General features: G+C 43.9%; 3 protein-coding genes across 5 annotated transcripts in view; 2 read left to right on the top strand and 1 right to left on the bottom strand.

Moving 5' to 3' along the window:
* LOC117354717 (zinc finger protein 850-like) overlaps positions 1–24,171 on the bottom strand; it is a 948,741-nt gene that overhangs the window by 536,406 nt on the left and 388,164 nt on the right. The window lies entirely within an intron of this gene.
* The window catches only part of LOC117354718 (zinc finger protein 585A-like), a 314,357-nt gene that overhangs the window by 63,158 nt on the left and 227,028 nt on the right, over positions 1–24,171 (top strand). The gene's annotated exons all lie outside the window — the stretch shown is intronic.
* The window catches only part of LOC117354732 (oocyte zinc finger protein XlCOF6-like), a 31,855-nt gene continuing 31,006 nt past the window's right edge, over positions 23,323–24,171 (top strand). Inside the window, exon 1 of the mRNA XM_033932672.1 lies at positions 23,323–23,379. Coding sequence (XP_033788563.1) covers positions 23,368–23,379 — 12 coding nt within the window. The 5' untranslated portion in view covers positions 23,323–23,367. The remainder of the gene's footprint in view (positions 23,380–24,171) is intronic.

Below are 24,171 nucleotides of genomic sequence, written 5' to 3'. Positions count from 1 at the left end.
CACTTTAAATTATAAAGAGTAGTGAAGTGATATATTTAAATTTATGACGAATTAAGTCACACATTCATCATGAAGGTTTTTTAGATCGATGAAAGACAACCACGCCACAATTCCATATGTGGGCTATAACACTATAATCCGCAGGAGTGGCAACTCTGAGATCTTTTTCCTTCATGTTGATTTAAGTATGCAGGTCATTTATTTTGATGACTTTTTGCCTTTTTGATTAACCTCTTTTGTGGATCTATTTGTTTTTGGTTAATCTTCTTCTCTATTTCTCATTTGATTGAGCCTATAGTAACCCCTAGCGAAACTTCTGAGGAACCCTGAAAGTCAATAACTTTATTCAAATTACAACATTTGTCAATACCTAAAGCATTCACTTTATTGGATTCAAGGGATGATAATCGGTGTACCTCAGAGGAACCAAAGGAGGATTTGTGGAAAGCTTATTAAGATCAGTTGTTAAACACTCCTCAGATTTCTCAGTCAAAGTTGGAAAGAAGTTGGAGACTTGGTAGATAAAAGATTAATGTTGGTTGAAACACAGACATCGACCTCTGCGGTTAAGGATGTCTGTGTAATTCATTCAAAACTGGAAATTATGGAGAATTTGTCACGCTCAAGAAATCTCCGATTTGTTAATTTTCCCATGACGCACTCGATATCTCCAGAGATTTTATTACAAAAATATTTGAAAGAGATATTAGGTTTAACAAATTCAGAAACTTTTCTATACAAAATTGTTATAATATACCACAGAAAAAAAAAGTAAAATCAGATCAGGGAAACTTTTAGTTTCTGCTGAGTTCGATTTAACTCACTTCCTGGAAGATTCCCAAGATGTCATTAAAACTAGGGCTACTCTTTTGATGAATTAGATAAAAATTTACTCCTGAAATTATATTTCAAAATCAAAACAACAAAATTCTGTGGTGATACTCTATTGATATTCCCAGATGTGGCTAGAGCTACCCAAATGCGAAGGAAGGAATTTCTTCCATTAAAACTTAGGGTTTTTAGCTCAGGCCACTAGTTTTTTTTCTAAAATTTCCTTGTAAGTGTATAATCAAAATACAAGAGAAGGAATTTACTTTTTGGGACCCCCAAACAGCTCAGCAATTGTTAAGTTTTTGTGAACAAGAGAAAGATAAAGGGGTCCTTTTATCAAGCCGCACTAGTGGGGTTAGCGTGTCGGACATTTCATCATGCGCTAACCCCCATTGCGTCTTAAATCCCTACCAAAGCTTGATAAAAGGACCCCAAAGTAAACTAGTTATTCACTGATCTTTAAAAGGAATCCGAGAATAAGAAGCGAAAAACTAGAATGATATAACTTGGGGGAAGATTTCTGTTTTCTTAAGTTGGATTTTTATTTATAACTAGTCTTTAAGCCCGTTACAAGGAAGCAGCCGCGTAGCAGGAGAGGGCAGAGGAAGCAGACTTGGACCAGGAAGAGGAGAGGTAGCCGGGAGAGAAAGAGGGCAGCGGTGAGGAACGGGCAGCGGCGAGAGTTAGCTCCGCCCACCCGCGTCACCAGCCGCGTCAGCGCCCGGACTCCCCCTTAAGAGAAGGGGGGCCAACGGCCCGCAGCGAAGGCGAGTGGCAAAGGCGCTCGCCTTAGCGAGAGCGCCTTTGCGAAGGGCCTTGAGAAGGGTCAAGCAAAGACAGCCAAGGACTCCAGAGCACCAGGTAAGGAAGAAGTGAACACGCATGTAAGGAGAGCGCACACATAAGAAGGAAACACACAAGACACACACAAGCAGGAAAGGATAAAGAAGCAGCAGGCTCCGGGGACAAGAAAGAGGCCCAAGGGAGGATAAAAGACCCACCAAGACAAAAAGCGACAGAAGAAGTAGACAGGAAAGAGCCAAGCACAGGAGAGAGCACAGCGCCCGCCCACATAAAGACATAAGACAAGGGAGAGAGCATCTAGTGGACTGCGAAAAAGAGAAATGGAAGCAGCAAGAACCCGGAGGAGCTTCCCAGTGTACTGCACGGAGTGTCATATGTGTGACTACCTTCCTTCGGGAAGGCAGGCATACATATGCAGTCGGTGTCAAGAACCGGAAAGCCTGAAGAAGGAAGTTGGTCGACTGCAGTGCAAGGTTCAAGAGCTGGAGGGGCTCCACATCTCGGAAGCACCTTTCAAGACAACTGAAGACCCCGCAAGAGAAAGCCACATCGAGGAGCAAGTAAGGGAGCTCGAAATATTCATCGAGGAGGCCTACAGGATCATCAGCAGCGCTGGAGCGAGGAAGCTCGTCTTCAAGAAATGGAGGACAGGGGCCAACAGATGGAAGACAGGAACCAACAGACGCCGAGGATGAAGGACCACATGAAAGATTCGAGCAAGCAGAGAGGGCGAAGACTGGCGGGTGCCCCGGAAGAGAAGTACTGAATCACACCGAGGATACAGACTTGAGACCAGTGAGGAAGCTGAACAAGGAGAAATCTGCAGTCGTCGTGGGAGACTCAATCCTGAGAGAAGTGGACAGTCACTTAGCAGGAGGGAGAGAAGATCGGCTAGTGACCTGTCTCCCAGGAGCAAGAACCAAGGACATCACCGACAGAATTGAGAGGATCCTGGATGGTGCAGAAACAGAAGAGACGGCAGTGATAATCCACGTGGGAACAAATGATGTCAACAGGAGAAATTACAGCAGGACTACGCTAACGGAACAGTTCAAGATCCTAGGAAAGAAACTGAAGCTGAGGACACAGAAGGTAGCATTCTCAGAGATTCTGCCAGTACCGAGGGCAGACGTGAAGAGGCAGACCGAGCTACAAGCAATAAACACGTGGTTGAGGAGATGGTGTGAAGAAGAAGGATTCCTTTTTGTGAGGAACTGGACAACTTTTTGGGGGAAGAACAAGCTCTTCAAGAGGGACGGACTACACCTGAGTAAGGCAGGAACGAGGCTGCTAGCAAACAACGTCAAGAGAGGAATCGAGCTAGCTTTAAACTGAGAAGAAGGGGAAAGCCGATAGTCGACCTGATGTCGACGGTTCGGACAAGAGTATCCAAAGAAGATACTGAGTGGGAAAAATGCTGGGAACAAGCAAGAGACGAACAACAGAAACTGTTGACCAACAAGAAGGGTAAACAGATAAAATTAGAGGAACAGGAGAGATTGGGAAATCAGGTCGCAGACGAAAAAGATGCACCAAAAAAAGAGGAAGAAAGGAACAGAAATCAGGGACTGGCAGCCCAGATAGGGGATTGCAAGAGGAGCAAAACACATGTAAAACCAGCTGAGAAAAGAAAAGACCAGGACTTAAATTGCTTGTACGCAAATGCAAGGAGCCTAAAGTCCAAAATGGGAGAATTAGAAGTCATAGCCAAAAAAGAAGACCTAGACATCATTGGAATCACGGAAACATGGTGGAACGAGGATAACCAATGGGACGTAGTACTGCCAGGGTACAAACTCTATAGAAGAGACAGGACCCACAAGAAGGGTGGAGGAATAGCACTATACATAAAAGACACCATTCCCTCGTCCAGAGTGGATATAGAACCAAAGGCGGAAGGATTGGAGTCATTACAAGTTAAATTACCGGGAAAAAATGGCCTTGACATAAGATTGGGTCTATTCTATCGTCCACCTGGACAAACGGAAGCAAACGACAAAGATCTGGCAGCAGAATTGAGGCGGGAAGGCAACACAGGAACGTGACAGTAATGGGAGATTTTTAACTACCCCGGGATAAACTGGAGTATTGGAAACTCCAACTGTGCAAGGGAAACAGAATTCTTAGAGGCTGTGAGGGACTGCTTTATGGATCAGCTTGTCAAGGAACCAACAAGAGGGAATGCCACTCTTGACCTAATCTTCAACGGAATAGGGGGACCTGCAAAAGAAGTGGAAGTAGTAGGACCACTAGGAAACAGCGATCACAACATGATTCAGTACAAATTATGAGTAGGTACAGCAAAAGGGAAGAGAACCACAGTGACAATGTTCAACTTCAAGAAAGGGAACTATGATGCTACGAGAGCAATGGTAAGGAAAAAACTCAGAAATAGTTCAAGGAAAAGAGAAACTGTAGAGCAAGCCTGGTCTCTATTCAAGGGCACAGTGCAAGAAGCACAACATATGTACATCCCCAGATTTAGAAAAGGGTGCAAAAAAACCGAACAAAAGACCCCGCATGGATAAACAATGAGGTGAAGAAAGCGATAGGAGACAAGAAAAATTTCATTCCGGAAATGGAAAAAAGGACCAAACTGGGGAAAACTGGAAGGAACACAGAAAACGCCAAAGAGAATGTCATCAAGTGGTTAGGAGAGCGAATACGAAGAGAGGCTGGCCAGGGAGGCAAAAAACTTCAAATCGTTCTTCAGATATGTTAAGGGGAAGCAACCGGCGAGGGAGGAAGTAGGACCGTTGGATGATGGAGACAAAAAGGGAGTGATAAAGGAGCAAAAAGAGGTAGCCGACAGGTTAAACAAATTCTTCTCGTCAGTCTTCACAAGTGAGGACACATCCAGTGTACCAGAATCCGACGTGATCTTCCATGGTGATCAAGAAGAAAAACTGTCAACAATAGAGGTGAGCCATGAGGATGTCCTCCAACAGATAGATAGATTGAAAAGCGACAAATCACCAGGCCCGGACGGAATCCACCCTAGCGTACTAAAAGAACTAAGAAATGAGATAGCGAGTTTGCAACCTATCCTTGAAAACTGGAGAGATCCCGGAGGACTGGAAGATAGCAAATGTTACACCTATCTTTAAAAAGGGGTCAAGAGGAGACCCAGGAAACTATAGGCCGGTAAGTTTGACATCGGTTCCGGTCAAGATGGTAGAAGCACTGATAAAGGACAGCATCTGTGAGCACATCGAAAAAAAATGGGCTGATGAAAGCGAGCCAACATGGCTTCTGCAAGGGAGGATCATGCCAAACAAACTTACTGCACTTCTTTGAGGGGGTAAACAGCCAGTTGGACAAAGGGGAACCTGTAGACATCATTTACCTTGACTTCCAAAAGGCCTTTGACAAGGTACCCCATGAGCGGCTACTTAGGAAGCTGTGGAACCACGGGGTGGAAGGGGACGTGCACAGATGGGTCAAACACTGGTTGGCAGGCAGAAGGCAGAGGGTTGGAGTGAAGGATCACTACTCAGGCTGGAGGAGGGTCATGAGCGGCATTCCACAGGGGTCGGTACTCGGACCGCTGCTGTTCAATGTATTTATTAATGACCTGGAAACGGGAACGAAGTGTGAAGTTATAAAATTTGCGGATGACACTAAACTCTGTAGAAGGGTTAGAACTACGGAAGAGTGTGAAGACCTACAAAGGGACCTAAACAAACTGGAGGAGTGGGCAAATAAATGGCAGATGAACTTCAATGTAGGGAAAATGCAAGGTCATGCATATAGGGAGAAAGAACCCGATGTTCAGCTACCAAATGGGGGGATTAGTATTAGAGGGAAGTAACCTTGAAAGAGATTTGGGTGTACTGGTGGACACAACAATGAAGTCAACAGCACAATGTGCAGCAGCCATGAAGAAGGCAAACAGAATGTTGGGTATTATTAAGAAGGGTATTACGACCAGAATGAGAGAAGTCATCCTGCCGTTGTATCGGGCAATGGTGCGCCCGCACCTGGAGTACTGTGTTCAGTATTGGTCACCGTACCTTAAGAAGGATATGGCAATACTTGAGAGGGTCCAGAGGAGAGCGACACGAATGATTAAGGGCATGGAAAACCTTTCATACACTGAAAGATTGGAGAAGCTGGAGCTCTTTCTCCCTGGAGAAGCGGAGACTCAGAGGGGACATGATAGAGACCTACAAGATCATGAAGGGCATAGAGAGGGACAGATTCTTCAAACTTTCAAAACATAAAAGAACAAGAGGGCATTCGGAAAAATTGGAAGGGGACAGATTCAAAACAAATGCTAAGAAGTTTTTCTTTACCCAACGTGTGGTGGACACCTGGAATGCACTTCCAGAGGACGTAATAGGACAGAGTACGGTACTGGGGTTTAAGAAAGGATTGGACAATTTCCTGCTGAAGAAAGGGATAGAGGGGTATAGATAGGGAGCTACTGCGCAGGTCCTGGACCTGTTGGGCCGCCGCGTGTGCGGACTGCTGAGCATGATGGACCCTCGGGTCTGACCCAGTGGAGGCATTAGCTTTATGTTCTTATGTACATTAACGGGTGCTAGAAAGCAGCCCCCTTTCCCTCTCCCCCTCCAGTTCCTCCCTAACTGTCTCTCCGTGGCCCCCCTTCTGTCTTCCCCCCATAAGCAAAACACCTCCCAGGACATCCCTCCCCCGAAGCAGCCCCCCTTTCCCTCTACCCCTACAATTCCTCCCTGACAGTGTTTCCATGGCCCCCCCTTCTGTCTCCCCTCCCAAGCAAAGCTGTCTGCCTCCCAGCACACCCCTCCCCCCCAAAGCAGACCCCTTTCCCTCTCCAGCTCCAGTTCCTCCCTGTCTCTCTTGATGGAGCTTGGGCTGGACTCAGCATGGATTTTCTTATACCTATGTGGAAAGACCAAAAAAGCACTTTTAAATATTGACTTGAATATGATCACACTCTCTTATTTGCATCTCTGGTACTGATCAGCTTGGAAATGTTGTTTTCTGAGCAGTGAGTGGGTGGTAAATTTACAAGGGGATTTGTGTTACTGAATCTTGTTCAAAGGTTTTACTCCTACAATAATATATTTTTTGATTTAGGAAAGATGACCCTAAAATAATCCCTGGAAGCTCAGTGAGAAGCCTGAAGGAGTAAAGATGTTATCAGAAGGAGTGAAAAAGAACTGGGGAGAGAAGGAAAAAAAATCAAAATCAAAAGTATTCACCAGGAGAGTCAGCTCTGCTCAAGATCACACAGACAGAGGAAGACCAGACGGACCAGGATGAGAGATCAAAGATGTTCATGTGATATATGTGAGATATTCCTCAGTGATCGTTCAATTCTGAAACCACATCAGAGATCTGATACTGAAGAGAGATCATCTACATGTACGGACTGTGGGGAAACCTCCAGTCAAAAGGGGAGAACAGAAAACCTGCTTAAAAGAGGACACATTTTACATGTTCTGACTGTGGGAAAAGTTTCAATAGGAAGAAAGAGCTAATGCAACACAAGAAAATAATAAAGGAACTAGAATGTGTACAAGTATCGAATATGGGGAAAACCTTTTCAATAAAGGAAACATGACAAATTACCAGAAAAAACAATTCAGACAAGAGAATATCTTCATATCCTGGTTGTAAAAAAAAATATAAACCAGGATAAGAATTTCAAAAGAAAAAACAAATTTCATCCAGGAGAAAGATCAGTTTTAAGTACTGAATGTGATAAAAGCTTCAGTGATGGGGAACCATTCACAGATCATAAAAAGGCTGAAACTGGTGAGGAATCAGCCACTTCTACTAAATCAGAAGAAATATTTTGCAAGATGGCAAATATCCCAGAATATCAGGAAACTGAGAAAAATGAAAGGTTATTTACTTGTGCTGACCGTGGTAGATTCACTTTCTGGAAAGGAAACCACAGAATGAAGAAGAAAATCCTCAGAGGAATGAAGCCATTTTCATGTAGTAATGTGTGGTAAAAGCTTCACAACCAAGCAACATCTCAAAATTCACCTAAGAATCCATACAGGAATGAAGCCATTTTCATGCTCTGAGTGTGGTAAATGCTTCAGAACTAAGTCACAGCTCAAAATTCATCTGAAAATCCACACAGGAGTGAAATCATTTTCATGCGCTGAGTGTGGCAAAAGCTTTACTCATAAGGGAAGCCTGACAAGACACCAGAGTGTCCACACTGGAATGAAACAATTTACATGTACTGAGTGTGGTAAAAGCTTCACAACCAAGCAACAGCTCAAAATTCACCTGACAAGCCACACAGGAGTAAAGCCATTTTCATGCGCTGAGTGTGGTAAAAGCTTTAGTCAGAAGGGAAGCCTGACAATACACCAAACAATTCATACTGGAGTGAAGCCATTTACATGTACTGGAGTGTGGTAAAAGCTTCAGAATTAAGTCACATCTCAAAAGTCACCTGACAGGTCCATACAGGAGTAAAGTCATTTTCATATACTGAGTGTGGTAAAAGCTTTTCTGGAAAAGAAATCACTGACAATGCACCAGACAATTCACACAGGAATGAAGCCATTTTCATGCGCCTGAGTGTGGTAAAAAGCTTTAGTCAGAAGGGAATCCTGACAGTACACCAAACAATTCACACTGGAGTGAAACCATTTACATGTACCGAGTGTGGTAAAAGCTTCACAACCAAGCAACAGCTCAAAATTCACCTGACAAGCCACACAGGAGTGAAGTCATTTTCATGCACTGAGTGTAGCAAAAGCTTTAGTCAGAAGGGAAGCCTGAAAAGACACCAGAGTATCCACACTGGAATGAAACGATTTACATGTACTGAGTGTGGTAAAAGCTTTTATGATAAGCAAACACTCACAGCACACCAGAGAATTCACACTGGAGAGAAACCATTACATGTACCAAGTGTGATAAAAGCTTTCATAATAAGACAGACCTTACAGGACACCAAACAATTCACACTGGAGTGAAACCATTTACATGTACCGAGTGTGGTAAAAGCTTCACAACCAAGCAACAGCTCAAAATTCACCTGACAAGCCACACAGGAGTGAAGTCATTTTCATGCACTGAGTGTAGCAAAAGCTTTAGTCAGAAGGGAAAGCCTGATAAGACACCAGAGTATCCACACTGGAGTGAGACCATTTACATGTACTGAGTGTGGTAAAAGCTTTTATGATAAGCAAACACTCACATTACACCAGAGAATTCACACTGGAGAGAAACCATTTACATGTACTGAGTGTGGTAAAAGCTTTTATGATAAGACAAAACTCACAGGACACCAGAGAATTCACACTGGAGAGAAACGATTTACATGTACTGAGTGTGGTAAAAGCTTTAGTCAGAAGGGAAGCCTGACAAGACACCAGAGTATTCACACTGGAGAGGAAACCATTTTCATGTGCTGAGTGTGGCAAGCGCTTTAGTCAGAAGGGAGGCCTGACAAGGCACCAGAGTATCCACACTGGAATGAAACCATTTACATGTACTGAGTGTGGTAAAAGCTTTCATGATAAGACAAACCTCACAGGACACCAGAGAATTCACACTGGAGAGAATCCATTTTCATATTCTTAGTGTGATAAATATTTTAGTGAAAAGGGAATATTGCCAGTAAACCAGATAACCCAGACAGGAGTGAGATCAAGATGCTGGAAAGAGTTCACTTCTATTACCACAAAAAAGAGGTCTCTATCTTACTGAGGAAACATAGAAACCTGATGGCAGATAAAGGCCAAATGGCCCATCCAGTCTGCCCATCCGCAGTAACAATTCTATCTTCCTCTTTCTAAGAGATCCCACGTGCCTATTGCACACTTTCTTGAATTCAGACAACGTCTGTCTCTACCACTTCTTCAAGAGGACTGTTCCACGCATCTACCACCTTCTGTAAAAAAGTTTTTTCTTAGATTACCCCTGAGTCTATCACCGCTTTATCCTATGCCCTCTCATTCCAGAGATTCCTTTCAAATGAAAGAGACTCGCCTCATGTGCATTTTCACAACGTAGGTATTTAATTATTTCTCTTACCCTTTTGGGTTAATTTTGTGAACCGGATTGACTCCCTTTTGGGAAAGACCCGATATATAAAGCTAAAGAACTGGATTGGATTAAACATCTCTATCATATCTCCCCTCTCCTGCCATTTCCTCCGAAGTATACAGAATGAGATCTTTAAGTCTGATCCTATACGCCTTATGATGAAGACCACACACCATTTTAGTAGCCTTCCTCTGGACCAACTCCATCCGTTTTATATCTTTTTGAAGGTGTGGGCCTCCAGAATTGTACACAATATTCTAAATGAGGTCTCACCAAAGTCTTATACAGGGTGTCACCACCTAGTCTCTGGCTGAGCGGATTTTGGTAGCTAGGCAGTGACGTATTCTGACACCCTGGCGTGAGCCCCTTTGAAGTAGGGCCACCTCTCAAGCAGGATACCCCCTGGAACAGCTGAAGTGTGCTTTAGTACAAACAGTCCAGTAGACAGAATGATTTAAATCCAAAACTGAGAACTTTATTTAGGCACCCAGCCTCAGCAACACACAATAACACTGTTTCAGTGGTGGAAAAAAAAAGGGTTGCACAAAACAAAGATTCTTCATAAATCCAAAATATAATGTTCCCTGCTCTGGGCTTTACTCAAATGCCCACATAGTCCCCCAGCAATTTCTCTTCATCAGAGCTTGTTCTTGAAACAGGCATTCTGCCCTCAAAGTCCAAGATACTTTCACTTCAAATAGTGTTGCTAAAGAAAGTTATAGGTCGTAATTCTTTAGGTTAGCAGTGCAGGTAACCAGCATAGCAAACAGCACAGTCCTTAAGCTAACTTTACCCAGCTCCTAAGGCACACAGAGATAATGAGGCATCACAGTTTGCTTAAGGAGATTAATGAATAGTTTGCAAGCAGGTACAGAGGTTTGTAATAGGACACCAGAGTCTTCCAGCTGTCTCCTCACTCGGAGCTTGAATGAGCAGAGCTACACTATTATGCTTTACACAGGCATACCATCAGGATTAACTTCTGTCCTACCAATTCAACAGTTCCTAACATAAGGTAGAACAGGTAAGTTGGAAAGATACCTTTCTTATCACACTTTCCCAGGCTAGGAAATCTCCATTCCTTCAGATTGGAATTCAGAGGGAGTATCACTGGCTTCTATTATCATAGGCTCAGGCAAGCATGGATCTACAGAAAGGTTTCTAACCTGGTCCTCCTCCATGATCCAGTCATTCACTGCCAGTGGTTCTGACTGCTCCTCAGTCAGCATAGACTCCCATAGAGTTCCTTCCTCTGGTCTGAGGCTCCTCCTCGTTCTGGCTTCCGTTCCTCTGCCTGCTTCCCCTCCTGCTCTCCTTAGCTCATTAGAGAGACTCCGTTTAAGCTGAGGGAAGAAACCACTCTCCTTTTGCTGCAGGGGAGAAACTTGTCTTCCCTTGGCTTGAAACTGTTCTCCAAGCACCCTGCTGTGCTGCCTTCTGCTTCACAGACTCTGCAAACCCATAAGGCCAATCTTTACTGTTTGACCTCAGGACATTATCAGAGCAGTCCCAGCTTTCTGGACCTGCTTCCCTTTCTCCCTCCAAGTCCACAGGATAGTCAGCTGACTTACTCCCCCGGGCTCTGATTTGGTTCGCCCTCCTGCATCTGGGCTTGTAATTCCTCCCAAATCTCTCTGTGACAAGCCTCGGGGGTTGCAGGATTGTCACAAGGGGCATCAATACCTCCTTGGCCATACCTCTCCCTATGCAACCTAGCATCCTTCTAGCTTTCACCATCATCTTTTCAACCTGTTTTGGCCACCTTAAGATCATCACCTACAATCACACCCAAGTCCTGCTCTTTACTCTGATCGTTCAGATGGATGGTCTTACCTCAACTGGACTATTACAACTCCGCCTATCTTGGCATCAACACCCTTCTTATCCACAAACTGTAGCTCATCCAGAACACAGTCGTTAGACTGATCTACATATTATAGAAATGTGATTCAATCACAACCTTCATCAGGCAACTACTCTGGCTCCCAATATCATCCCGAATAATTGTCAAAACCTCATGTATCCTACACCAGATTCTGTACGGAAACTCAGCAGCCAACTGTTTCTCCACTGTTTGGTTGACATCAAGAAGAATTCAACTAAACCGGCCATCCACAAAATACCTCCACTACAAGCGAATTTTCCACTCTATGCTAACTTATCTGGGTGTAAAAACCTGGAATGAGGAAAATCCTAAAGACCCACCTCTTTGACATTTAACTCTTTCAGCTTCTGTATACTTCTAGGCCCCTCCCCTTGCTTCTCCATGTCCCCTCTACTTCCCCATGTCCTCTGAGATCTGTCGCCTTGAGCTTGTATAAGTTTGTGCGATTCACAAATGGAAGATTAGATTCGATAATTTCTTCACCCCTAAACAGTACCATTCATTCGTGTTTTTTGCAGCCTAAATGCATGACCTTGTATTTCATAACATTAAATTTTAGCTGCCAAATTTCAGACCATTCTTCAAGCTTCAGCAGGTGTTTCTTCATGTTATTCACACCATCTGGGGTGACTATTGCAGATTTTTGTATCATCTGCAAAGAGGCTAATCTTACCTGACAGTCCTTCAGCAAGATCGTTTATAAAAATGATAAAAAGAACAGAGCCAAGAACAGAACTTTGAGGCCCACCACTGGTAACATCCCTTTCCTCAGAGCCATCTCCATTGATCACTGCCTTCTGTCACCTTCCTCTCAACCAGTTCCTGACCCAGCCCGTCACTTTGGGACCCATCCCGAGGACACTCAGTTTATTTATTAGACATCTGCATGGAACACTGTCAAAGGCTTTGCTAAAATCTAAATACACCACATTTAACGCACATCCTCTACCCAATTCTCTGGTCACCCAGTCAAGAAATTGATCAGATTTGTCTGACAAGACCTACCTCTAGTGAATCCTTGTTGCCTCCGGTCATGTAATCCATAGGATTCCAGACACTTGACCATTCTCTGTTTTAAAAGCGTTTCCATTAATTTGCGTACAGAAGTCAGACTTACCACTAGACCACCAGGTAAGGTCAAGGGACACATCTACCACACTCCCCTCTCTTAGCTCCAATGACATATGGCTATCCTCATTTAAGTCTTTAAAGCATCGGCACCATGCAAATGGTGCGTTTTCTTTATCACAGAGCAGACTGGACACCAGATCAATTACCTAAATGCTCTCGCTCTAGTTCCAATGTATGTTGGTCATGTAATGTTGGATCACAGTTATTGAACTGTCCATTGCGACAACCATATTGGTCTGAGATATGGTCCACTAGATGGAAGCTTTTACCAATTACAGGTTCTCTCTCCTATTCAGTTATAATATTTTGGTGGATCTTCTATTGAATCAACCTTAGACAAATATGAAACAAAGTTGTTTAAATCCCTTTTGTTAATTGCATTGAAAACAATATTGTCTCATCTCTGAATTATAATCTATGGTGAAATACGGTTTGTCTTTATGCTAGATTTTAAAAGGCTACAGCGGAAAAACAGAATACTCTGTCATCTTTAATAAAGTATGGTCGGGTGTGTTAAAAATGATTATAGTACGGAGAAATATTCACAGTGTTACCATTTCAATGATTTAGTATAAAGTGTAAAACCAGCCAGGTCGGGGAATATCTATTCTATGAGTATTTCTTTCCTGCAAGCTTGTTATCTTGGCTATTGTTTTCTACTTGTACTGATAAATTTGTCAATAAAACATTATTGAACAGAAAAAACAAGAAGTCTGAAGCGTCTCTGTGTCTAGCGTTGTTATCCCGGTGGAAGCTATGGAGAAGAGGAAGGCTGTGAGCTGGGGGGATCCCTCCGTGCCTTGTGATACACCCCAGCTTCACCAGACTACCCACGGTTCTGACTCTTCCTTCTTCTGCACGAGGATCGACTTCTCAGCCCACTAATAAGAGAGTGTATTTAAGACTGTGCAAAGACCAAGGAACAAAACCCCAAAAGGAAAGATGAGACTGAGATGGAAGGAGTGACCCAGAGACTTCCCTGACTTCTGTGCCAACACAGCTGGTCGTATGGTACTGGTTCCGTCATCACTCAGTTACTGTGAGGCTATTTGCCAGGAGGGGGTGTTAGTGATACCACTTCACACTGAATTTAGAAGAACGATAAAAACTATTTCCCATTGATTTATTTGCTCTTTGCTGTCTGTATCTAAAGTGCTTTTCTATATAAACTGTATATACGTATGAAATTCTGACGGTCAGTCCTTGTTATCAGCAGATAGGGGGTTGTAGTGAGCTTGGCCAGGATATAGGTATAATACGTCCCTAGACAGAGATTGTCACACATTTTTATGTACACAGGCATGTCCATCTGATTTCCCTCTGGGATATGAATCTTCCGGTTGCATCGCTCACTGGTAGAGCTTCTGCCTCTACACCCAGATCAAATCCCGGAGCTGTTCCTTGTGACCCTGGGCAAGTCACTTAATCCTCCAGTGCCCACCGCTTTGAAGGTCAGCTTTGAAATGCCAAAGCCACAAAAAGGAGGTATACAAGTTTCCATTCCCTTTCCCGTTAGAAGTGGTAAGGAAATATAGCTGGTGGGTGTGTTATGCTATCATGGGAGATTTGTAATTTCCAGTAATGATGGAACTGTCAAGGCAAAGTTGCTGTGTTTTGTGCAGCTGAACACAGATTTCAGACAGGAGGAGGGGAAGGGAGAGAGATGTCAGACTAGGGAAAGACAGAAAGATGCCAGACCACAAAGGTGGGGAGGGGGAAGGAAAGGAAGGAGATGATAAAGATTCCAGACAATAAGAGGGGGAAAGGGGGGAAGACAGATATCAGATCATAGGATAGGGAGGACATGGTGCACAGGGATGGGAATGGTGGGGAAGGGAAGAAAATGGAAGAAATGCTGATTATAGATAGATGGGAATAGGGGAGAATAAAGAAGGAGAGAATGGTGGGAAGGGAAGACATGGCAAAGTAGAGAGATTTTAGGAGGAAGCAGAAAAATGAAGAAAAGTTGAATGCTAAAAGTTAATGCCAAAGATGGTTACAGTGATAGTGAAAGAAAACTGAGTTTGATACACACCAATTTCAAGAGAGTGAAACTACTTTAAAGTACGCTCAGAGAAGGGAAAGTCTGAAGAGAGAGTAATACCCCCTCTTGGGACAAGAGTTGACCATCCAGTCACTGCATATTCAATTGAAATAGTCACTCTCTGAGAACTGGTGATATTATTTTTTCTTATAATTCCAAAATAAAATTGAAATTGGTGTGTATCACAGTCAGTTTTCTTTCACTATCATAACAGGATTTAACTGACGCTTATAAAAGTAGTAGATCCCTGTTTTTTGGTAAAAACGAAGTTGCTACCTAACTACTATGGGGCACTGCTGTCATCATTTCATTTATTTGAATTCAGGTGATATATTTCTATACCCTCGGACTGGGACTATTTAGAGTCATTGCAAATAGTTCGGGTGCGGGCAGAATTACACGCAGCCACATGGGCTGAATATATTGTCGGTTAAAGGACTCCGCATGAGGACTGAACCACAGGTGTTCCTTGATTAATTCAGCGTTCTTAGATCAATGGAATGCTATTTTAAACAAATGCTCACTGGATCTAATGCTATTGGTTATAGAAACCACTAATCGAATTCCAATCATACCACAGTGAGTACCAACAGGCCTAGGAAGGTTTCGAGAGAAGCCTGACGGCAAATGAATATAGTAAATCTTTACAAGAATTTAACACCAAAATAGAGGGGTTCAGGGAGGACTTGAGGAAAACTACGCCGTGAAGAAATTAGATCATATCAAAGGGATTTGTCTATCCAAGGCGTGTAAATCGCCCCTACAAACACACAAACGTCATCTGATACATCTGATGATGATAAAAGACAGCAGAAGGGTCCTAATGTCCATTCTTCCAGGGGGACCAAAACCAAACCCAAAGAGACCAGTCAGATCCAAGCATACAAGAAATCAACCCTAACATCTAATATTTTCAACCTCTCCCACAGGTCACTCTCACCCATTGAACAGTCAGTAATTAAATAAAGGCCTTTCATTCGTACCAACAAGTTCTTATCATTCCCTTTGATACAAGGATAGCGTTATTTAAGTTCATTAGGAAATGTAAACTTAAAAAATTTTTTCAAAAGAAGATTCCACCAAAAAGATGATATTCCAGTGGATCAATTTGAATCTAGTGATCTTAAATTGCAAGTGAAATCCACATGGTGCCTCCCTGGCACCATAGATCCCCACATTCAGGCCTTTGAAAACTTAATATTGAAGGAAATGGACAACATCACTCTCCCATACGTTTCAATCTTTCTCGTCAACAACAAGTGGCCTTACATTCCTTGGCCACTGATAATAGCATTATCATTTGTCCAGCTGATAAGGGAGGGGGTGTTGTCATTCTAGACACAGACTGAGGGTGAGTAATTTAGACATAAAGCTTTATGGAGTGCCGAAACCGAGAGTCCCACGTCCACAAATTGATCAAAGAAAGTACGCAGTTTATCCCTAAACCTCAGAACACGTACTCAACTGGTTTAGAGGCTTCCTAAGAAACCGATCTTACCAAGTCATCAGTGAGCAAACCTACTCCAGATCTGGACCAACCCCTGTGGTGTCCCCCAAGGCTCCCCTTTATCTCCCACCCTATTTAACCTATACATGTCCTCCTTAAGCCAGGAACTTCCCAAACTGATCCTCCAATCATACCTCTATGCGGATGACATCACAATCATCATCCCCATCTCTATACACTGTCAACTGAAACCAGACACTTCATCTCATCAATCATCAACTACATAGAACAATGGTCAACTAACTCCAAACTAAGGCTAAACCCAGAAAAGGCCACGATATTTATGGCCTCCCCAACAAACAAACCAACAGAATCGGTTATCAACCTAAATGGAATGGACTTCCCGATTAACTCTACCATCAAAATCCTAGGAGTGACCCTAGATCAGCAACTGACACTTATCCTAATCAACTGACACCAACATCCTAATCAAAAAATGCTTCCACTTATTATGGAAACTACGCACACTACAACCATACTTCGATTTCACATCTTTCAGACTGTTGGTCCAGTCTCTAGTCCTGAGCTCACTGGACTACTGCAACAATCTATCTAGGATCTCACAAAAAAACCATCAAGAAACTGAGACTCATCCAGAACACAACCATCCGACTAATCTTTGGCTTGAAAAAATCCGACCTCATCACCCCATACTACAAGAAATTTCATTGGCTACCTATCGAGGCCAGAATAATCTTCAAATTTGGTTGCCTTTGCTTCAAGACTCTTCTTGACACCGTACCTACCTACCTCCTGAAACACCTCATCCTACAGGACAAACTCTACCTCTCTCGCAGAACTTTACTGTTCACATTTCCTTCTCCCAAAGGATGCAAATTCAAAAGATTCCTTAACAGGACACTCTCCTTTCAAGCAGGGATTTGGAACAACACCTTAAGCGACCTAATCCTGAACGCACCAACATACCATTCATTCAGAAAATCAATAAAAACCCACTTATTCAACAAATTTATCTGATCCTTCAATTCCGCTCATCTCTTACCTCTTCTTATACATTCCTTCCTACCCTACCACCCATTCACTCAACTGTCTTCCACCCCTTCCCAATTCTAACTGATGTAACCTCGTTATCCTTACAGCATCTCTTGTTCTTGTTGTATACCGTGTTGAACTGAACAGGTATGACGGGATATAAATAAAGCTATTATTATTATCTGAAGGCCCTCCCCAGCCAAAGATTGTACATAATGGCCAGTTGAAAATTAGTGAAAGAATCAATAGCCAGAATTTCATCCTTAAGTTGAAAATCACGCCATGGGAGAAGGACACCCTTGGGACCAAGGACATGTGCCAACAAAGTCATACCCAACCGAACCCAACGACGAAAGGGAGAATCAGTTTGGCCTGGCGGAAATTGTAAATTCCCCTGAATGGGTAATTGATCCAACACCCCCGGACAACCCCCAGGCACAACACCAAATGTCAAGGAGGGATCCTAAGAGAAAACTAGAACGTAAATAATAAGGAAGAGAATTCTGCAGGGCATGAAGCAAAGATGACAAATGCCATGGGTGGTAAAAAGCCAGCTCATAATCAAAGCAGGTATAAAAATCTTGCTCTAACATCCAATCCCCAAGAAAGAGGAGTAAACAGGCCTGATTATACAGCCGCAGATCAGGAACTCCCATTCCCCCTCGCGACCAGGACCCTAACAAATAGCAGAAAGCCAGACATGGCTTCCTACCGCCCCCCAAAAAATGAGAGAGAAGCTTAGAGAGCAAATGGAGATCCTTTTGCAATAGACGAAGAGGTAACACCTGCAGAACATAAAGCCATTTCAGGAAAATAATCATATTGAAAAAGATGAATACGACCATGCAAAGAAAGGGGAAAAAACTTCCAACTATCCAGGCGCCGGCAGGTATAATCAAAAGCAATTATAAATTAACGTGTCTAAAAGAGGCAGCAGAAGGAGTCAACTGGATACCCAAATAACGAAAAGCTGAATCCGCCCACTTCAACGGGAAGGTACCCACCCAATTATCACGGACCATACGGGATGTGGGAAGGGCTAAGGACTTATCCAGATTTAACCGAAAATCTGAAAAATCACCATATTCAGCCATCACCATCAGTAGAGTGGGTAGGACGGTCGCCGGATTAATAAGATGGACCAGAAGATCATCTGCAAAGGAGGACAATTTAAACTCCACCATGCCAATGTGAACCCCAGTAACAAAGGTAAGGAATGCCCTTGGTAGAATCCACACGATCCGGTGGGTGAGGATTAGACTTGTCAAGACTCGGATCATGCATGAGGTTAAAGTCCCCCCCACCCCCCACCCCTCCCTCAGCACCATAGGTGTCCGGGGTACTGACTCAAGGCCTTAAAAAAAATGGCTGTAGAAGACTTTCTCATAAACATTTGACGCATAAATATTGTAGAGGAGCAAAGATGTGCGATTCAGAACAATATGGGCCAAAACAAATTGCCCAGAGGGGTTCAACTACACATCCTTCACCGTCACATCCATGGTCTTCCGAATTAAAATCAAAACTCCAGCTTTGCGATGAAACGCTTCGGCCCCCATCAACTCACCCACCCAGCATTGATTAAAGTTCTCATGTTCCAGTGAAGTCAGGTGCGTCTCCTGTAAAAAGGCAAAATCCGCCTTATGACTATTCAAGGTCTGTAAAATCTTTTGACTCTTAGGAGAGGTAACCCCATTAGCAGTCCAAGATATGAGTTTGACCATAATAGTCACCTAAAGACAAAGATCAAAGGAAGACTGAGCAACAAACAAGACCCACCCTTCAGAGTAGTGATCAAAAACACCCAGGATGGAAAAAGGGTGCATCAAACTCCAGAAAAGCCACCTCCCAGCCATGTCCCCAAACAAAAAGTAAGGTCAAGACAAACACCAAAAGAAAAATAAAAAAAACGAAAACAGCAGAAAAGAAAAACCCACCCAGCCCCCCTCAAAGAAACCCCCCATCCCGCCCCAGATACACCTAAGTCCCTGAAGACAACCCGGGGTAGCCCATAGCTACCCAAATCCCCCCTCTCCAGGCTCCAAACCAATAAAAGTATTGCTAGAAAGAGCAGTCACTCAGGGCCCACCAAGAACCCAGCCAAAGCGCAGGTGGTGCAAGCAAAGACCCCGCTACGAAACGGCAGCACCAAAGAAGAGAAGAAAACTGCGAAAAACCCTTAGGAGACGCAGCCACCCCACAAACAAAGTCCTAACAGCCCCATATACACTCAAACCCACTCTCCCACCAGCCTCCGATTCCACAGGCTGAACTCAACATGGCCGCCCAAACCCCTCCAGAACAAAAAACCACCCACCCACTCAGAAATGTGAATATGAGAAACTCCCATCCCCCCGACGCACCACCGTTGCCACATGCCGATCCCAAGCAACACACCAGAGGAGCATTCAATCACTCAACCACCAAGCATACCACATACCCATACGAGTGCCCCCAAACCCACTCCATATGGAACTCAAATACCCCAAAGCAAACACAGCAAGATCAACATTCTGCAGTTTCCAAAGATTCGAGGGAAATCTAGCCAAGGTGATGGGCAGAGGAGCAAGCAATCATTCAAAGGTCAGCCAACAGATAAGCAAATACACTTCTCCCTCCGTATTCGCTGTGAAAAGGGATTAACAGAACCGCAAATAACTTTTTCATATGTTATTCGCTGTTTTCTATTAAAACCCATCGTGAATATGGTGAAACCGTGAATAACAGGGTGAGAGACCTGGCCTGGTGCTGAAGGAGAGACAAAACACAGTGAAGAAAGTGCTGGGAATCGACGATTTTCTCTGTAAATGCTTGGAATCAGCGATTTCTCTATTCGAAGCTGATGTAATTTGGGGGGAGGAGCCAGCAAGCTAAAAACTGTGACTAATCGAAACCGCGAATATGGAGGGAGAAGTGTACACAAAAAACAGGGGAAACAAATCCACAAAATACAAAGGAACAAATCAAAGTGGAAATGTCCAATCAGAAAGGTGCACAAAAAAGTGTCTTTCAACTCATCTGATTGATCCAAAATCTTTATTCATCCAAAGTAACTCAATGACCCGACATGTACATGTTTCGGCCTCCCGGCCTGCATCAGAAGTCTTGGGAGTCTTTGGGTATATAAAAAGGTGTAAAAACTTATGTGAACCACTTGAAATGCTGTTTCGATCAAATCGCCCTTATACCACGGCCTTGCTGCAAATGAAAAGTGTACAGCCAGGGAGTCAAGATGGCGTCAGGAGCAGACGTGCACGCTGAGCTGCGAGACTAATTTGGTCTCGAACCGACTCTTCTCCAACTTACCGGTCTTGCGGTGTAAGTTGGCATGATGGGAAAGAGGAAAGGTTTAACGCAGTCTGTGCCTCCAGCGACCGCGACTCCGAGGGGGTTGGTTCAGACCACTTTGGACGGTCTGGCTCGGCTTGCTACACCGAGGACGCAGCAAGCATCAGGAGAACCCCCACCGTTGATGGAGGATCTTAGCGGCAATGGGACAGTGTTAAGCCCCGAATGAAGACAGGCACCTAGCCAGCCCGGAACCACCAGTCCCATGTTGCAGGCAGTGCCGAAGTCCCCAATAGAGGAAACGGAAGCAAGTAGCCCTGGAGGAGCGGCTGGGAGACCCAGTGGGGTTGAAGATCAAGCCGGAGATTCTACACCGATCTCAAGCATGGAGACTGAAGAAAAGAATACCGGGGGAGAAGTGATCATTTATGGAAGGTTAGAAAGACCTCCTGTCGTGAGTATGGAGGAAATTTGGAAGGCAATGAAAATTATGGATTCTAATCTTCAGAAAGCAGTGGCAGTTTTGAGGAAAGACAATACTTCTATTAACTCTAAAGTAGAACACCAAGAGGGAACCCGGAAAAACTATGGTGAGATTATTCATAGACATGAACAACAAATTTCACAAGTGATCTTCAATTGAATATTGTTATTCAGAAGAAATTAGAACATATTGAAAATTACCAAAGAAAAAATAACTTGAGGATTTTGAATTTCATCTCAGCTATTGAAATGATTCGCAAATATATGCGTGAAGTTTTGCAATTACCTAGTGAAAAATGACCACCAATATTTGTCTATTAAAACGAATGTAATGAGTTCTACCCCAACACAGACTGAGCTTCCTGGTACACCAATTGACTTAACAAATTTCTTAGAAAGCTCTCTTGATGTAGTCATGGAAAGGACGACCCTTCTGGTGCCTTTTGCTCTCGAGTTTGATAGAGATTGAATGTTCAATTTTGGGGTTCAACTATACGTCTATTTCCTGATTTTTCAAAGGCGACACAGAAGAGAAGAAGTGACTTCTTGGTTTATAGACCGAGAGTCATATCTCTTTATTTTGAAGTTTCCGTCAAAATGTTGTGTTACTTATGGTGGGAAAAATTTCTTTTTTTTGAGCCCAAACAACTGTTAGAATTTATTGTGGCTAAAGAAGGTAGAGAAATCATAATTGATTCTGTTGCCGTTCCAAAAGAGTAGCGCGAACTGGCAGCTTCCTGCGCCTTTTGTGAATGCTCCTCAGATGATAGATTGTTATTTCATTCTTTTTATTTCTATTCTTTAACTCCATATTATTTGTGGACTAAATAATAATGATTTTGTCTTTTGTGGGCCTCCACGTTAGATTATTTTATTCTTGGAAATTACAAATCTCTGTTCGAGTATGTTTATTATGCTTGTATGATCAATTAAAATGATAAATAAAAAAAAAGAAAAGTGTACAGCCATCCAAGCAACCGTGCCCACAGTGCGGGCGGCTCAACCGTTACAAGGCAAAGCTGAAGTAAAAAAAACAAACAAACCCCAAACCTGACACGAGAGCCACCAACATTGAAAAGCTAAAACAATGTGAAGCTCAGGGTAGCCCATGACAGTTAGAAGGGGAGGCAGGAAAGAGATCAAAAATCTGTCCACTTGAGTAGTCTCAGGGAAAAGTCACCCAGAAGAAACAGGAAACCAGTTAACAGTCCAGGAGCATTACTGGGGTGCCGAACTTGTAGAAGGGATAGCCATCTGAGCCACAAAGCAGGTGGCATCTTCGTAAAAGAACTTCAGTTTGGCAGGATACAGGAAGGCAAACTAATCTAATCTAATCTAATCCGTAGGTTTGTATACCGCATCATCTCCACGTTCGTAGAGCTCGACGCGGTTTACAGTAGGAGAAATAGGAAGGAACTACAACAGAGGGTTAGAGGTAGAAGTGTGAAGAACATTTAGAGGACTTGGGATGCCAAGATATAAGAGTTTCCTTAATTCCTAAGTTGGAGGGAGACTTATACTTTTTGAGAAAAGCCAGTTTTCAGATGTTTGTGGTAAAGATCAGCTCGGCGCTGACTAGAAACCCTCGGGGAGTAGTCTTGGTTCTCATAGCGAAGGGTCCCCTTCAGGCGAATCGCTCGTAGGATGTCCAACCCACTGGCCCACTCCGGAACCAACTTCGAAAGCTCAATTTGGTTAGATTAAGCACTAAATCTGCCAATAATGAGAGAGAGGTTCGGGAGCTAAAGGCACACACGTCCGCTCTCTAGCTCCTACCGAACTACTCTTAAAAATTTGGTTTTCTTTTTTTGACTCTTTCCTTCTTTCTTTATAATTTCACAACTATAAGCTTCATGCTGCTCAGTTATCTCTAATAATTGTGTCAAAATATCCCTCTGCTCGGTCAGCTCAATTGCAATTTGAAAACTTTGCAGGGGACAAAACACAAATATAAAAATGTGCCAGAGGTGGCAGCAGCGGTTTCTGTCTCAGATAAAGAGGGAGTTGGTGCTTCCTCTCTCTGCTCTCATGTGTCAGGAAGAGAGGGAGACCCAGTCAGTATCAGACTCCGCCCCTTCCACTGATTGGTCAAAAGACTCCTGAAGGAGGAGACAGAGGGACAATATGACACCCTATGACACTGATTGGAATGTACATTCCACCTTAGGATTGGTCAGGAACAGAATGCTCCTAGGAAGGCATAGAAGGGGAGAATGCTCATGTGGGTGGAGTCAGGAGGAGGCGGTCTTTCAAGTCTCTCTGGCACTGATTGGTCAGACTCCTGGGAAGGAGTGAAGGGGGGGATGCAGATCCCTCTTCTTTTTCCTGCCTTTGTCTCTTTTCCCTCCATTAGGAGCCAAGGCTGGAGCTGGTGCTGCGGAGAAGGGCAGGAGGATGGCACAGCAGGTAGAAGAAGGACTGAGCCTGGCACTACCCCCTCCACTCCCCAGACTCTTCTTCCTCATTCTCCTCCTGCTTTAGGACAATCTCACTTTCTGCTTCCTGGCACTGCTCCCTCCACTCCCCAGGCTCTTCTTCCTCATTCTCCTCCTACTTTAGGACAATCTCACTTTCCACACCCCAGGCTCTTCTTCCTCCACTCCCCAGGCTCTTCTTCCTCATTCTCCTCCTGCTTTAGGACAATCTCACTTTCTGCTTCCTGGCACTGCTCCCTCCACTCCCCAGGCTCTTCTTCCTCATTCTCCTCCTGCTTTAGGACAATCTCACTTTCCACACCCCAGGCTCTTCTTCCTCCACTCCCCAGGCTCTTCTTCCTCATTCTCCTCCTGCTTTAGGACAATCTCACTTTCCACACCCCAGGCTCTTCTTCCTCCACTCCCCAGGCTCTTCTTCCTCATTCTCCTCCTGCTTTAGGACAATCTCACTTTCTGCTTCCTGGCACTGCTCCCTCCACTCCCCAGGCTCTTCTTCCTCATTCTCCTCCTGCTTTAGGACAATCTCACTTTCCACACCCCAGGCTCTTCTTCCTCCACTCCCCAGGCTCTTCTTCCTCATTCTCCTCCTGCTTTAGGACAATCTCACTTTCCACACCCCAGGCTCTTCTTCCTCCACTCCCCAGGCTCTTCTTCCTCATTCTCCTCCTGCTTTAGGACAATCTCACTTTCCACACCCCAGGCTCTTCTTCCTCCACTCCCCAGGCTCTTCTTCCTCATTCTCCTCCTGCTTTAGGACAATCTC

This window comes from Geotrypetes seraphini, chromosome 2 (assembly GCF_902459505.1).
Source record: "Geotrypetes seraphini chromosome 2, aGeoSer1.1, whole genome shotgun sequence".
In the NCBI taxonomy this organism is placed as follows: Eukaryota; Metazoa; Chordata; class Amphibia; order Gymnophiona; family Dermophiidae; genus Geotrypetes; species Geotrypetes seraphini.
This window is presented reverse-complemented; position numbering and strand designations above follow the sequence as displayed.